The sequence below is a fragment of the Lampetra fluviatilis genome, chromosome 53 (genome assembly GCF_964198595.1).
Source record: "Lampetra fluviatilis chromosome 53, kcLamFluv1.1, whole genome shotgun sequence".
In the NCBI taxonomy this organism is placed as follows: domain Eukaryota; kingdom Metazoa; phylum Chordata; class Hyperoartia; order Petromyzontiformes; family Petromyzontidae; genus Lampetra; species Lampetra fluviatilis.
The window spans coordinates 2,451,215-2,468,631 of NC_136327.1; the positions used below are offsets into that span (position 1 = coordinate 2,451,215).

At 48.5% G+C, this 17,417-nt stretch overlaps 1 protein-coding gene across 2 annotated transcripts in view; it reads right to left on the bottom strand.

Annotated features, from left to right (window-relative positions):
* The window catches only part of LOC144949288 (brevican core protein-like), a 44,558-nt gene that overhangs the window by 14,682 nt on the left and 12,459 nt on the right, over positions 1 to 17,417 (bottom strand). Inside the window, exon 5 of one of the 2 annotated variants that reach the window (XM_078879229.1) lies at positions 15,244 to 15,248. In XM_078879229.1, coding sequence (XP_078735355.1) covers positions 15,244 to 15,248 — 5 coding nt within the window. Of the gene's footprint in view, positions 1 to 8,936; positions 14,678 to 15,243; positions 15,249 to 17,417 lie in introns of those variants that run through there. The other variant, XM_078879228.1, reaches the window with a different exon arrangement.

Consider the following 17,417-nt stretch of genomic DNA (forward strand, 5'->3'; position numbering starts at 1 on the left):
CTAAAAATAAAACTATGGTGGGCCTTACCTGCTACAATAAAAATAGAAAACACACGCGCACACAGCGACCGCATTATAAGATGCATCACCCCCCCACCCAACTATGCCTTTAGAATACAGGGGAAGAAGTACCCCTTACAGTGTATGTATTGTGAACACCAACAGGTATTATCTTGGAAGCAGCAACAATGATTGCAGAATAATGCCGGCTGATGTCACTTGTTTAACGGCGCAACGGTCCACTGATCCCTCTTTCGCAAGGGGCAATGTGAGGAGTGTAGTTCCGTTCTTGCTATTGTTACTTTCCTATTTAATTGCAGACCATTTGGGAATGTAAAAATGTGGACTCTTGCACCAGCAAAGCAGAAGACAGGAGGAATCGCTGCCTTCGAGACGAAAGCCTTCCAGAGCATTATTGAAGATTCTCATTAAAAGCGTGCAACAAAAGAAGAATGTTTTGCAAACAGTAGGCAGACACTCAAGGCTACGAAGCAGAGGTCGCAACCGGGTACCCGATACCCGTACCCTACCCGATGCCCGGCTACCCGTACCCGGCCGGGTACGGGTACGGGTAGACCGTGAGTCACTGGTGAGTAACTGTCACTCATTTCCCAACGTCTTGTCTCTTCTCACAATTCAAGTTCCTAGAATCAACCCACCCGCGCCTGCAACATGGCTTCATCCCAAAGGTCGCAATCAGGTACCCGATATCCGTACCGTACCCGTACCCAGCTGGGTACGGGTAGGGTACGGGTACGGCTGGGTACGGGTACCCGTTTGCGACCTTGGTGCAGCCGGGTACGGGTACGGGTAAGGAATCAAAACCCGTTTGCGACCTCTGCTACGAAGTCAGGTCAAGTGCAGGCAGCCGCAGCGCTTCGGACGGGCGACCAGGACGAATGGTGACTGGCTGCAACGGACGGGGTGATGGAGGGAACACTGGTTAGTGCTAGGGGAAGACCATGATCTGATGGAGATCAACCACTGAACGGAGGTCGTCTCAGCTGAAAGACGCAGCGATGGACAGACAGAGACACCGCACACACAGACATCGGTGAAGGATACGGTCAGGCCCCCAACCTCGCTAAATGCCAAGAGATGATAAGAAAAGATACCGCAATGCCCTCCACTGTACACATCCCGCGTAAATACACAGAAGGCACAATTTGCTGTGATAAACACTTAACAGCACACACACACACACGCGGGGTGATTAAAGCAAGCGCTGTGAGATTTTGTCGGGATGCAAAGTTAATGGAGACAGACGTAACATTGAAATAATGTTTTACTTGCCAATTTAGCGGCAGGGGTACAGTGGCTCTTTTAAGATGGATATTATGTTTTTTTTTATTCTCGGCAGAGACTTGTGCGTTGCGTAAAGCGAGGGTTTTGAACGGTGCCGGTCCCTGGGTGGCCGAGTGTCACAAAGAAGAACGTTTATCCCTTCGCCTGCCGCAATGCCACGTGGCTCTCCTGACACAACAAACACGTGTTTAATTCAGACGTTTTCCATAAAAAACAACCCACCCGTAAAAAAAAACGTAACGGAACAGCTCGCAAAAATGAGCATCGGCCAGGAAAATCAAGACAGTGTAACATTTAGTAGGTGAGCGATGGAATTATTTTTGGCAGGCTTTTCCACGGCAAAGCCTGCCCAGAGATTGTTGCAAAGCCATAGTGGGTGCATTAATGCCACTTCTGGTTGGAGGAGGGGGGGGCAATGGAAGGCGGCTTTAGCCGGGTGCTGCAGCGTCATCAAACAAAGTTGCTACCGGCACACAGAGCCGCTCTGTAACCTAATAAAATAAACTTTTTAAATTAAATTTTTTCCAACTTTTGCTATTTTCTACCCAATTTTTACACCCGATTGTGCTACAGGCGTCGCGTCACGAGATGAAGAGCCCAATCGGAACTCTCGCAGAGCAGTGCAGCCCACGGAAGCGGATATCACAGAACTGCCTCTGAGATCCACTAAGGTGACCTCTGGTCCACATACAGTAGAGGGCAACACGAATATAACAAACCGTAAATGTATTAACCGGCAAAAAAAAGTGGTATTAGGATGAGAAAATGTGGTTTGCAATGGAATCAAAGTGGGTGATCAATATTACGCGTTGAGACTTAATTTGGGACCTCTTTTTGCTGTGCCTTCAAACTGCTGAAATAAAGGAAGGAGTCTTATTTGTTATTTCTCTGCGGAGTTATCGAGTCAAATAAAATGCTACCCTCTCGGCACTGCTTGCTGCACTTCAAAAGGCACTGTTTGTCAACAACAACAACGTTTGGGTTACTTTGTACACACACAGACATCTGCCGTGAAAGCTACCACTCTTCTCCAACAAATAGAGGGACCAGATAAACACCGCTTCCTTTCCAGATTTCTCTCTCCACATAGTAACAAAACTACCTTTTACGCAACTTATCGGCCGCACGGATTTCTAGGAGAGCGTCTCATCAGCAGCAAAGGTTATCATGTCTCCTCGCCATACATGTCATATTTTACATTTACATGTTTTATCTTGTTGTAATAACAGCCGCAGGGGGTTCACGTGGGGATTGGCTTGCCGGTCCTGCTTGTAGCCAATAAGGGTTGAGATAGGGACCATGGCCCATGCGTCATCATGACAGGCCATCAGGGGGATGGGCTTAGCCATTCGGGGCCCCAGCTAATGGGGAGCCGGATGAGGGGCGTGGTCCCGGGATTGACAGGGAACCATCGAGAATGGTCGGAGCTGTCCATGGATGATTGGCTGGGGGAACCACGTGACGAAGGTGTTAAGAGCGAGGGGAGGAGAACGATCGGGAGCAGACTGGAGCAGGAGGAGAGCAGGGTCACGCGCGGACGGGGCCGGGGGTTGCCACGTGCGCGGCGGGGACTTAGTGGGTGGTCTGTCCTCTCTCCGTTGTCTGCCAGCAACGGAGAGTGAGTGAGCAAGGTGTATCGTGAAGTGGAAATAAAAAGGACCGATTCCGAAGCCGTCTCCTGAAGGATTATTACATTGTGATTAAAGATCTCTGCAAGGACACTTAATCATTAATGTGTTCACGAGCCACTTGCCCGAGGTAACAACGTGACAATCTGAAGTTTGTTAACCGGCGGTGGTGGTGGTGGTGGCTTGGGGAGGCCTTTGTCCAGCAGTGGATTGACCTTGGCTGATGATAATAATAATAATAAATGCAGTAAATGAAGTTACCTGGCTGACTGAAAGTCAGGTGGAACTAATATCTCTGAACGAATTGCGAATGGATACCATGGGTCTCAACCCTGGGTTCTTCCCCGACCATTACGATGGTTCTCAAGTGTAGCGAGTCGATGTTCTCAGCCTGGCGACCAGGCCAAGAACAAGAGACAATAGAGCAAGAGACAATAGAGCAAGAGATAATAGAGCCAGAGACAATAGAGCAAGAGACAATAGAGCAAGAGATAATAGAGCCAGAGACAATAGAGCAAGAGACAATAGAGCAAGAGACAATAGAGCAAGAGACAATAGAGCAAGAGACAATGGAGCAAGAGACAATGAAGCAAGAGACAATGGAGCAAGAGACAACGGAGCAAGAGACAATAGAGCAAGAGACAATAGAGCAAGAGACAATAGAGCAAGAGACAACAGAGCAAGAGACAATGGAGCAAGAGACAATAGAGCAAGAGACAATAGAGCAACAGACAATGGAGCAAGAGACAATATAACAAGACACAATAGAACAAGAGACAATAGCGTGTTCGGTCAACAGGTGGGTATCGAGCGAACTGCTGCACAGTCGAGTGGCTGTGTAGGACGGACCCCTTGATGGACGTTGGTCATAGGTCTGCGATGTCACTCCGTGGTTGCTCTGCGATGCAAAGGCCGGAATTTGCTGTCATTTAACAAGCTCAATGGTTACTTTTGTGCTCAAATAAGTGGTTTTATTTTATTACAAAGACTTGGAAAATTGATGACAAAGGTACAAACTTACACCTTTAAAAATAAAACCAGGCCCGAAAGGGTGCACCTCCTGAATGTCTGAGATGTGCTCTGAGGACAAAATAAAAAATCAGCAAAGAAATAAACAAGATCAGCGTCCTCCAATGGCAGCTCTGATCGGTCTCCAATTGAGAAAAAAATTGGGAAAATTTGGAGCACATCTGTGGGGAGTATGGCAGAATGTTCAAATCTCCTGTGATTAATACTTAAAATGCATACAGCGCTGCATTATGCTAAGAAAAAGGTTTGTCTTGGCATTGACGTAGTTTGAGACAACATTTCTAAAATACAACGATCCCAGGATTTGCAATTCCTCTCCAATGGCTCCATATGGTCGTCAGACCGATCGTGTGAATGGATGCATGCCACTAGGCCTTGAGAAGCCATCAACGTCCTAGACAAAACACGCCCTTGCAAAACACCCAGCGATCGAAATTATTCCCAGAAAGGCCACGTAGTGAGAAATGGGCGAATGTAGTTGCCAAAGTTGATATCCTGTCGAGGCGTTAAATATGACATTTTTTCCCCCCCACTCAAAATACAACTTGGAATTCTGGAAGACAGGTGGCAAGTAAAAATATACTCTCTGACACGTGTCGGCAAGGTTCGATTCGGCAGGAAACAATAACACGCCACATGAATGGATCCCTTCTTGAGATTTCACGTACGCGTTTAATCCCAGAACGTTTATTTTGTAAAGCGTTTGCACGCGAGCGTAGATGGGATGCAGCGGTGTGCTGCTTTGGGTTCCGCGTCACAATCCGGGGAAGCTGCGTAACGATTCCTGGACGCGCCCGCCACCAGTAGCAAGGGCTAAATGCACGCGGCGTGGATCTCCCTGAGGATGACTCAGCCTAAAGTGACTTCCCGCAGCGGTAATGTGTCAGCATCAATCAGGGAGACAAAAGTCGTCCGACACGATGCTGACCACAACATCCACCCTTTTGCGCGATGCTGGTGGAATAGGTGATCGCCAACAGACACTCGGCCCGCTATCTTTCGGGCATCGAAAAAGTGAATGCTGCCCTTGGAAAGTCAATTGTGCTCGTCTGATTTCTACAACCCCTGCCATAGAAATGTGGAATTTACACCATTGGCTCAAGGCCACCAAGAGAGGATTGGCACAAGCTGATGGTGATTTGAGCAAGGGAGAGAATGCTTCATTTGACAGCACTTTATCCGATAGCCTCAGGCTCTCAGTGGGAGATCTGTGTGTGTCTTTGTGCTCGTGTAAGTGTGCGCGCACGCGCGTGACTCCACGCACGCGCGTGCCTCCAGCTTGCAGCACCGCACACGCGCGACAAGCCACGTCTGTTCGCCTGGAGGGCACAGATGGCGAGCGCCGATGCCAACGCCACCCGGGTGAACGTGGCCCACCGCAGACATTTGTTTTTACGTAATTCCCTCTACTCAAACGGGCCGATTATGAGCGCCGGTTAGAGATACGCAACGGCTCTGCTGGTGGGTACGCACGCAGAAAGGCGGCCTCTTCTCCCGTTTCAAATAAATAAAGAAAGCAGTAGCCCGTGACACTGGCAGCATTGGGGACTTGGTGCGAGCGAAGGGGCCAGGGTGGGATGGGGGACTTCGTGTGCGTGGAAAATCACCGAACCCAGTGAGCCGCGCGTGAAAGGGATTTTTTGTTCGCAGGCGTTGGCACACAGTTACCTTACAAGGTGACACTCCGCCGCAAAACAGCAAATAAAATCACGTGGAAAGCGAAACGTGTTCGTGTCTGGCTTGAACGCGGCGCAGGCCGGAGCACTTTCACCTTGGCGCTGTAACGTCCTGTAATAGCTCCCCTCCCGCTGGGCCCTCTCTGACTTGTCAACAAATCTCCACCCGACATCCACCAAGGGTTTGAATGGCTGGGCTGGTACAAAATCACAGGTGCTCACCTTGAGGCGCAACGCCATGCGACATTGTACCTCTGTGGGGGAGTACGTCAGTTGTGTTTTTGTTTTTGTTCAATTCATGGAGCACTTGTTTATTTTACGAAAATTGTCATCAAATGTTATTGGCAATCGCGGTGGCGTAGATGTTAACTTCCTCGTCTGGTATGCACCAGGTCGTGAGTTCTAAACCCGGCCCTGACACCTGTATATTTGGAGTTTGTGTGTTCTTTCCGTGGGCGAGTGGATTTTTGTCTGGGTCCTTCGGTTTTTCCCTCCACATTTAGAAACTTGCGCTTCGAGTAATTTGGATGCTATAAATGTCAAATGATAAGCCATCATTTGTGATAGCCAGGTCGCTTCTGAATAAATAGCTATATAGCTCAGTGGGCCTTACCTGCTAAAATAAAAGTTTAAAGTTCTTTTTTTATCTGCTCAGCCGTTGGCGCGCTCATTCTTGAGTCGGTTTGGAATGAGTCCCCAGTTCTCTAACTTCAACCGCGGTGCCGCGTTCATTCATTCCGACAGGGGGGGGGTGTGTGCTGCAAGCGGCAATGGGCTTGCTTGTGAGTGTTACTTGCATAAGTGGGACCATTGTGCGCCGGGCTATAACCCAGAGCCCGCATTTGACAATCGTCCGCTCTAAAGTGACTTCCTGCTCAACGGCTATTGAGGGCATTGGCGCTTTCATCTCCTGTTTACAGCTCTGAGCCAGTGGCGGAAATCCCCCGCATTGCTGCGGTGGGGGCGAGTCTATATCCGCAGGACAATTTACCGCAAAGTGGTACCCATTTTATTGACCTTCCGATAAAAATGATCTGCCGAGTCACCCCCCCCCCCGACCAGGACTTGAACTCGTGACCTAAGAATTGACGAGCATCTCGCTCGCTCTAAGCTCACAAAACCCCCTTTATTTGCAGAAGAGATAATCCCAGTCTCTCTCACCTGAGCAAATAAAGGCCGGCTGGAGCGGAACTAAAATGTGCAGCTGAGCTCTCGCCCCACAAACGAAGGCCTTTCTCCATCCATTTCAGCCGCCCTCAATGGGACGCAATACCGTGTCAAGGTGTGATAGTCACATGTTGGTTTATAAATGTGTGCAGGATACTTAATCCCCCTTTCCCTAGCATGTGCGATGTGTGTTTAAGAAAGCAAATCGACTGCTGTCTATACCGAAGATCAACTTAACTTGACTTTTGAATGACTTGATAATTATTTAATCGTTTTTTGTTGCCATTCCGACTGCAGGTATTGTGGTCAATGCAAACATGACTCCTTGTAAAAAAAAAGGTGTCAGTTTTGTTGCCAGATAAAAGGAGGTTCCAATGGTGGTAGTTTTTAATGACTTGTTCGTCTCCAGTGTGACCCAGCCAAAACCACCACGTAATCATGTCGAGTTCACTGGACCGGGATACATTGGTGAGGGCGGATCGGCAATTTATCTGCCACGAAGAATAAATTAATGCATTTCGAGTCTGGACACACACAAAGAAAGCTCTTTATGCCGTCGCATGAGCACGACCGAGGGAACGTGCTGTTCGTGAGCAACTATTAAGGTGAGCACAGCCCACAAACATAATGGGGAGGATAGTTCTTCTAATGCAGACACACGCGCCTGTGAACCAGCCCCCAGAGTCGAACCTGGGGGAGGCCCAGGACCGGTTAAAATAATCGTCACTGGTGTTGGCCGTGAGCGGGAGACGAACTCGGGTCACCGGGTTCGTAGCAGGGCACGCAAGCCGCCCCACACACACACACAGACAGACGCACACACGATCTGTGCAGTAAGTTCAATTGAGGCAAGGGCCGCTTGATTTCTTCATTGCCAGCACCAGGTGAAGCGAATGGGGCTGCAGCAGTAGAACATGTCACGAATACGGGGTTTTGTTGACGTGAACTCGAATGACCGCACGCGCTTTCGGGAGACGCAGGGAGCTTGCAGCAACTGGGCTCGTGGCGGGTCGCACTTGCGAGACAAAGACCCCCCGTGTAGCCTTGGACAAGACCGCTGGGGCAAGTGCTGTTAGCAAGCAGCCCACGCAGGCTGGCACGGCGAACAAGGGGGTGGTGTGGCTAGCAGAGCACACACGGCCGCCTTTTTCTATCCCAGTGCTGATTGTTTACACGCCCTAGCAGGTATTCATTGAAGATGGGTTGACCTAAAGGAGGCCCAGGACCGACTTAGGGATTCGACACCGATGTTGGCTGTTAGTTTAACACACCGGTGGGCTAAAGTAGTGAACTATTTATTTGTCTTTTGTGAACCTGACACATTTTTTATTGTTTGGCCGTGTCGGGTGGTGGAGGGTTACGACACATTTATAAATAACGCGATCTAAACCCAAACACGTTTATTATGATGTTGGTTGTGAGCGAGATTCGGACTCAGGTCATGGGGTTCGCAGCAAAGTGCCCTAACCAATGAGCCATCACTTCCCTACTGGGCGTTCTGTACATGGATTAACTTACCACAAATATCTCCTCACAATGTGACATCTGGGGGAAGGGGAAGCCTAAATTATTTTATTAAAATCAATGTACTCTTTGGTTTTTTCGGTAAAGGCATAATACAATTATTTTATTTAATATCTAACTACGTGACTTTACCGAAAGAACCAAAGAGTATTGATCACAATAAAATAATTTAGTTTTCTCCTTCCCCAATGTCGCATTCTGAGGAGATATTTGTGGTAAGTTAATCCTCATTGGTTAGGGCACTTTTTATTTTATAAAATAAAATAATTTAAATAAAATTATTTTATTTTATATCTAACTACGTGACTTTACCGAATAAAATAATTTTAATAAAATATTTTATTTTATTTCTAACTCCGGGACTTTACCGAAAGAACTAAAGAGTATGGATTTCTGTAGTCACGAAAGCATCGAATCAAGCTTATAATCAATGTCTTCAGCGCAAATTGATGAATACTGTACTCCACTGCGCTGAGTCCACAGGTTGTGTGCTTATCAGTTTAATAATAAAATAGTTAAATTAACGTGTTGCCATTATTTTGGCTGCGTAAAACAAACGTGCAAGACAAATAAATCACCGTTGTGTGGGTTGGCAAGTAACGCTCACCGATTTCAATGCCGCTTTGCTCGGGCACCGTGAAGTCAGTGGGCAGCTGTGAGCCAGGACCCGACTTGAGCAGGAAGTCCCCGGAGAGGTCGTCCTCGCCGCCTGGCATTCGCCCCTCGCCAACGCCACTCTCCCCGCCCTCTTCCAGCACCACAGGCGCCTCTGGTGCCTCCTCCGTCGCGCCAACGACTCCTCCCGGCTCAGCAACGCCCGACCCCACGCCCACTTCTGGTTCCAGGACGGCCGTCGAGCCCGGCTCCGTTGGGAACGCCTCCATGCCGCTCTCCTGGCTCGGCACTGACTCCAAGACTTCCTCAGCAGCCGACAAATCTTGAACCGGAACCCCGGATTTTCCAGGCACGCCGAGCTCCTCGTACGACTCTGGGACTTCGACGGTGATGGATACGGTCTCGTGTTCCGATTCCTCGGACTCGGGGAGCCCGGATTGTTCGGGGGCGAGGGAGCTACCGGGCTCTGCCGCGCTGCCGTCGTACGGGATGACGTCGAGGTGGTCCACGCTCGGGGTGTCTGTGGGCAGCGGGGTAACCTCCGGGTGTGGGGCGGCCGTGTCAATGGATGTCTGGGGAAAGCCTCCTGCCTCCTCGGCCGAATGGTCGGCCTCGCCTGCGACCGGCAGTGTTTCCTCCTCATGAGTGAGCTCGGGGACATCGATGGCGCTCTGCGACGTCTCGACTTCCCCTCGTACAATTTGCGACTCGTCCGTCTCGAGAAGGTGAGGTTCGCCGCTCGAGATTATAACCTGGGATGAACCGGCGTCTTCAGCACGGGCAATCTGCGACGTGTCGGTCTCCTCGTGAGTCGCAAGAGGGGCTTCAAAGCCACTCTGAGGGGCGTGAGAGTCTTCTTCTGCAGTCACTCGATGTTCGCCGCTCGTTACAATATGAGAAGAACTGGACTCCCCTTCAGCAGTTTGGGATTCATCGATTGCAACGTGAGGAATTATGAGAAAATCAGTGTCTTCGCGATTTTCAGAAGGAACACCAAATTCACTGTCAGTAACGCGAGATTCTTCTCCACTCGTCACTACAGTTTCACCTTCAGCCATGTGAGACTCATCTACTCCACTGTAAGGGACCTGGGGTACTAGACTGTCTTCATGAATGTCAGAAGGGACACCAAACCCACTCTCTGTAATGTGAGAATCTTCTCCACTTGCTATGGCAACGTGAGATGTTTCCGTCTCTCCTTTAATCATGTGAGATTCATCTCCTCCACTGTGAGGGGCTTGGGGTGCTAGACTGTCTTCATGAATGCCAGAAGAAACACCAATGTCGCTCTCTGTAATGTAAGATTCCTCTCCACTTCCTAATGGAATGTGAGATGTGTCAACTTCTTCAGAAAGGTGAGATTCATCTCCTCCACTGTGAGGTGCTTGGGGTGCTAGACTGTCTTCATGAATGTCAGAAGAAACACCAATGTCGCTCTCGGTAATGTGAGATTCCTCTCCACTTGCTAATGGAATGTGAGCTGTGTCCACTCCTTCAGAAAGGTGAGATTCATCTACTCCACTGTGAGGTGCTTGGGGTGCTAGACCGTCTTCATGAATGTCAGAAGAAACACCAATGTCGCTCTCGGTAATGTGAGATTCCTCTCCACTTGCTAATGGAATGTGAGCTGTGTCCACTCCTTCAGAAAGGTGAGATTCATCTACTCCACTGTGAGGTGCTTGGGGTGCTAGACCGTCTTCATGAATGTCAGAAGAAACACCAATGTCGCTCTCGGTAATGTGAGATTCCTCTCCACTTGCTAATGGAATGTGAGCTGTGTCCACTCCTTCAGAAAGGTGAGATTCATCTACTCCACTGTGAGGTGCTTGGGGTGCTAGACCGTCTTCATGAATGTCAGAAGAAACACCAATGTCGCTCTCGGTAATGTGAGATTCCTCTCCACTTGCTAATGGAATGTGAGCTGTGTCCACTCCTTCAGAAAGGTGAGATTCATCTACTCCACTGTGAGGTGCTTGGGGTGCTAGACCGTCTTCATGAATGTCAGAAGAAACACCAATGTCGCTCTCGGTAATGTGAGATTCCTCTCCACTTGCTAATGGAATGTGAGCTGTGTCCACTCCTTCAGAAAGGTGAGATTCATCTACTCCACTGTGAGGGGCTTGGGGTGCTAAACTGTCTTCATGATTGTCAGAAGGAACACCAATTCCGCTCTCTGTAACGTGAGATTCCTCTCCACTTGCTAATGTAACGTGAGATGTGTCAACTTCTTCAGAGATGTGAGAATCATCTACTCCACTATGAGGGACTTGAGGTGCTAGACTGTCTTCATGAACGTCAGACGGAACACCAAACCCACTGTCTGTAAAGTGAGAATCTTCTCCACTTGCTACGGCGATGTGAGATGTCTCCGTCTGTCCTTTAACGATGTGGGATTCATCTACCCTACCGTGAGGAGCTTGGGGCCCGAGAGTGTCTTCATGAATGTCAGAAGGAACACCGATGCCGCTCTCGGCAATGTGAGATTCCTCTCCACTTGCTACCATAGTATCGCCGTCAACGATGGGAGATTCATCTACTCCACTGTGAGGGACATTGGGTGCAAGGGTGTCTTCATGAATGTCAGATGGAACAGCAAGCCCACTGTCTGTAATCTGAGATTCCTCTCCACTTGTTAATGTAATGTGAGATGTGTCGACTTCTTCGGAAGCTTGAGATTCATCGACTCCACTGTGATGGACACCGAATTCCCCTTCTACTCCATGAGAAACATCATCTCCACTTTCAACGATCTGAGATTCCTCTCCGGTTGCAAGAGCAATGTGAGATGCGTCGACTTCTTCGGAAGCTTGAGATTCATCAACTCCACTGTGATGGACACCGAATTCCCCTTCTACTCCATGAGAAACATCGTCTCCACTTTCAACGATCTGAGACTCTTCTCCAGTTGCAAGAGCAATTTGAGATGCGTCGACTTCTTCAGAAGATTGAGATGCATCTACATCACTGTGAGGGACTTGCGGTGCTAGACTGTCTTCATGAATGTCAGCAGAAACACCAACTCCACTTTCAACGATGGGAAATTCATCTGCATCACTGTGAGGCACTTGCGGTGCTAGACTGTCTTCATGAATGTCAGAAGGAACACCAACTCCACTTTCAACGATGGGAGATGCATCTACATCACTGTGAGGGACTTGCGGTGCTAGACTGTCTTCATAAATGTCAGCAGAAACACCAACTCCACTTTCAACGATGGGAGATTCATCTACATCACTGTGAGGGACTTGCGGTGCTAGACTGTCTTCATGAATGTCAGCAGAAACACCAACTCCACTTTCAACGATGGGAAATTCATCTGCATCACTGTGAGGCACTTGCGGTGCTACACTGTCTTCATGAATGTCAGAAGGAACACCAACTCCACTTTCAACGATGGGAGATGCATCTACATCACTGTGAGGGACTTGCGGTGCTAGACTGTCTTCATAAATGTCAGAAGGAACACCAACTCCACTTTCAACGATGGGAGATTCATCTACTCCACTATGAGGGACTTGAGGTGCTAGACTGTCTTCATGAACGTCAGACGGAACACCAAACCCACTGTCTGTAAAGTGAGAATCTTCTCCACTTGCTACGGCGATGTGAGAAGTCTCCGTCTGTCCTTTAACGATGTGGGATTCATCTACCCTACCGTGAGGAGCTTGGGGCCCGAGAGTGTCTTCATGAATGTCAGAAGGAACACCGATGCCGCTCTCGGCAATGTGAGATTCCTCTCCACTTGCTACCATAGTATCGCCGTCAACGATGGGAGATTCATCTACTCCACTGTGAGGGACATTGGGTGCAAGGGTGTCTTCATGAATGTCAGATGGAACAGCAAGCCCACTGTCTGTAATCTGAGATTCCTCTCCACTTGTTAATGTAATGTGAGATGTGTCGACTTCTTCGGAAGCTTGAGATTCATCGACTCCACTGTGATGGACACCGAATTCCCCTTCTACTCCATGAGAAACATCATCTCCACTTTCAACGATCTGAGATTCCTCTCCGGTTGCAAGAGCAATGTGAGATTTGTCGACTTCTTCGGAAGCTTGAGATTCATCAACTCCACTGTGATGGACACCGAATTCCCCTTCTACTCCATGAGAAACATCATCTCCACTTTGAACGATCTGAGATTCCTCTCCGGTTGCAAGAGCAATGTGAGATGCGTCGACTTCTTCGGAAGCTTGAGATTCATCAACTCCACTGTGATGGACACTGAATTCCCCTTCTACTCCATGAGAAACATCATCTCCACTTTGAACGATCTGAGATTCCTCTCCGGTTGCATGAGCAATGTGAGATGCGTCGACTTCTTCGGAAGCTTGAGATTCATCGACTCCACTGTGACGGACACCAAATTCATCTTCTACAGCATGGGAAACATCTACTCCACTTTCAATGATGTGAGATTCCTCGCCGCTTGCGACGGGCACACGAGATGTTTTAACATCGCCTTCAGCAGTTTGAGACTCTTCAAACCCACTTTGACGAATGTGGGATATGTCGGAGTTTTCATGAATTTCATGAGGTATGTCAGTGCCACTCTGTGATTCTTCTCCACTCACAACAGTAGTTTGAGATGCTTCAGTGTCCTCTCCAGCAATATGAGAAGCATCAACCTCACCATGAGGGACGAGTGGCACATCGACTTCTTCGTGAAGTTCATGAGGAGTTACAATTCCACTCTGTGAAATTTCTGATTCTTCTCCACTCGTGACAGCATCGTGAGATGTTTCCATCTTTTCTTCAGTAACATGAGCTTCATCTGTTTCACCGTCACCCACCTGGGACACGTGGTCGTCTTCGTGTGTCTCATGAAGCTCCTTTGTCCCGCTGTGTAATACGGGCGATTCTTCTCCGCTCAGGGGGATGATGGAAGATGTATCGATTTCACCGTCAGCAGCATGAGACCCTTCGATGGCACTCTCGGAACCCTGGGACGCTGGCACGTCTTCGTGAATGTCAAGAAGAACATCAGCTCCGCTTTGAACAGTATGAGAATCTTCTTCTCCACTCACAATGGCAGTGTGAGATGTGTCGGGCTGTCCCTCCAAAAGGGGAAATGTTTCAAGTCCGCTGTGAGGCACCGGAGATAAATCTGTTTCTTCATGGATTTCATAAGAAACATCGGACCCACTCTCTGCAACGTGAGATTCATCTCCGCTTGAAGGAACAATGTGAGATATTTCAGTCTTTCCGACATCAGTGTGAGATTCACCAATCCCACTGTGAGGCACTTGGGGCACGTGAGGGTCTTCGTGTATCTCGTGAGGAGTTTCTGCCCCACTGTGCAGTATGACAGATTCCTCCCCACTCTCCGAGGAAATATGCGATGTATCAGTCTCTCCTTCAACAGTTTGGGAATCTTCAATCACAGTCTCGGGGACTTGGGACAAATCAATATCTTCATGAATTTCAGCAGCAGTTCCAGTTTCACTCTGCACAACATGAGTTTCTTCTCCACTTGTAAAAGCATTGTCAGGTGTTTCAGTGTCTCCTTCAGTCATGTGAGATTCATCCATTTCAATTTGAGGGACGTGGAACAAATCCTTTTCTTCATGAGTTCCTGAAGCGATCTCAGTCCCGCTTTGTGAAACGTGATATCCTTCTCCACTTGAAGTAGAAATGTGAGATGTCTTGGTGTCTCCTTCAGTCATGTGAGATTCATCAGTTTGACCATGAGGGACATTCGACTGATCAGTTTCTTCATGAATTTCTGAAAGAATGTCAGCCCCACTTTGTGAAAAGTGTGATTCTTCTCCAGAAATGTGAGATGTTTCAACATCTCCTTCAGTAATGTGAGATTCATCGGTTTCACCATGAAGGACATTCGACTGATCAGTTTCTTCATGAGTTTCCGAAAGAATGTCAGCCCCACTTTTTGAAAAGTGTGATTCTTCTCCAGAAATGTGAGATGTTTCAACATCTCCTTCAGTAATGTGAGATTCATCAACCGCACTGTGAGGGACCTGGGCTACATCAATTTCTCCCTCAATGTCAGCGGGAGCATCAGTGCCACTGCGTTCAACGTGAGACTCTTCTCCGCTCATGACAGCAAAGTGAGACCCTTCAGCCTCTCCTTCCGCAATCTGAGAGTCATCAACCTCGCTGTGAGGTACAGGGGACAAATTTGTGTCTTCGTGAACTTCATGAGCTCCTGCTTCTTCCCGAGTCGAATCCGTTTGTCCATGCAAAACATGAGACGTCTCTCCGCTCGGTGCGTGAAACGTGCCCCGTTGTCCGTGGGCAGCCCCGGCTTTGGTCTCGGAATCTGCGGGGCGCGGCACCACGACGCCTTTGTGAGTCACGTGCTTCTCCGTCTCCACGTATACGAGGTGCGCACCGCGTGCGTCGCTCTGACGTCCCGGCGCAAATGTGTGCGCCCCACCTCTCCCTGCCGCCGTCGCTCCAGGCTGGAATACCCTCCTGTGTGGCGCATACACCACTCGCTCCACCTTCATCACTTGCCCGTCCGACGGTCCATCTTGGGAGCTCTCCAGCTTCCCCTCCGCGTGGCCTGCCGAGGTGACATCTGCGCCAACCCCAAATACGTGTCGCTCAGAGGAAGCGCCATGAACCTGTCGCGCTGTCGCATTCTCCGCATCATCGCCGGGGCCCCAAGAACTTCTGCTGCCCTGCGGTTGTTGGACGCTGTGGAAGAAGGGGATGCTGTCCCCCGTGGCATCCGATGGGACAAACTGGTTGCGCTGCTCGGTGAGGTACTGCCGGTGCTGCTGGGGTTGGTAGGTCGCTGGACGGAGCTCCAAGCCAGAATCCCTGCCCGGAACGAACTCCAGCGACATCGTCATCTCCTCTCGTGGCAGCGCCGCCGCTGTGTCACCGAAGATGCTGCTGCCCTCGGCCTGGTGATCTGCACATGCAAGAAAAATCGGCGGAGAGCGCGTCAGTGCTGTGGCCATCGTTTTGCATGTTCCTTCTTTATATGAACAGTCTTAAAGTGGTCTGTGAACAGTTACCCATTCGTAGATATTTAGTAACAGACGACTGCTTCAAAATTTACCGAAAAAATATGCATAGTCTTGTTTAAAGTAAAATCATGAAAAGTTGCTGATGAATCTTGACTTAAAGCTTTCGTGACTGGAGGAATTAATATTCTTTGTGTCTTTCGGTAAAGTCACGTAGATAGGTTAAAAAAAGAAATTACAAAGAAACGACGACGTTTCGATTGCAACACAAGCGGTCGTCATCAGGTGGAGAAAAATGAGGGGTTAGCCTCTAAAGGCAAACTGTTTATAAAGGTTTAAAATGGGTGTAGCCCAAGTGTCAGCAGCATGGGCAGAGGAGCTTATGTTAATGTGAGGGATTAAAAACAGTGGGCCTCCGCATGTAGGGCGGAGAAGCTGTGTCTGCGGCAGTGGTTAAATTGGGGAAACTAAGCGACATGTCTCGGACCGCGTTCGTGAGCACAAGGCAGATCTAAAACACGGTAGGACCAATGCCTTGGCCGTGGCGGATCATTATTTTAATGCGGTTGGCTCGCACGAAATTTATTTCTCTAAGACGAAGGTACTTTGCAAACCCACTAGCTATCAACAAAGATTCGTTCATGAAGCCATCCATATATACAGACACAATTTCAACCGAGAGGATGGGTACAAACTCAGCAATCACTGGAAGGACGTTGTCAACTAGTTTAAGTCATAACTGGCTATAATGTTTCTATTTTAGCACTGTCCGTTGTTCACCAGTTTTTTAACTCCTCACATTAACATAACCTTATCTGCCCTACATGCGGAGGCCCACCGTTTTTAATCCCTCACATTAATATAAGCTCCTCCACCCATGCTGCTGACACTTGGGCTACGCCCGGCTAACCCCTCTTTTTTCTCCACCTGATGATGACCGCTTGTGTTGCGATCGAAACGTCGTAGTTTTTTATTTTACCTATCTACGTGACTTTACCGAAAGACCCAAATAATATAAGTTGCTGATGCATTGCATCCTAGGTAGCTATGATGCAGTTTGGTATGTTATTGAAGAAAGACCATTTGGATACTTAAGACTCCAATTGCACAGTTTGTAATAAAATTGGTGTCAAATTTGCAGTTGCTGTACAAAGGCATTAAACTTGTAACATGAAGTGGCCAGTAAAAGAGAAAAATAGAATAAGGATATTCGGGCTGCGATGCTGTGTCAAAGCAGTGAGCTGGCATCACTGAGACCCTGCGCATGAATCGGGGTTTCAGCTGCCTGAAATAAAAAAAGTTATTTCAGGTAGAGTGATCGCCAAGTGATTACACCACCAAACCCATCAAATTAAATGTGGCTCATCACTTGATCTTGCTTCGTATTTAAGAAATTCAAATCTTCGTTTGATTGCCACAATAAAAACGTGGAAATATGTCAAAAGATGCGCCGCTGAGTGTGGATAAGACACCGTTTGAAATAACATCAGAAATAATTCTATAATTTCGCATTCCTCTGCCATCTTCTGATTTGAAGT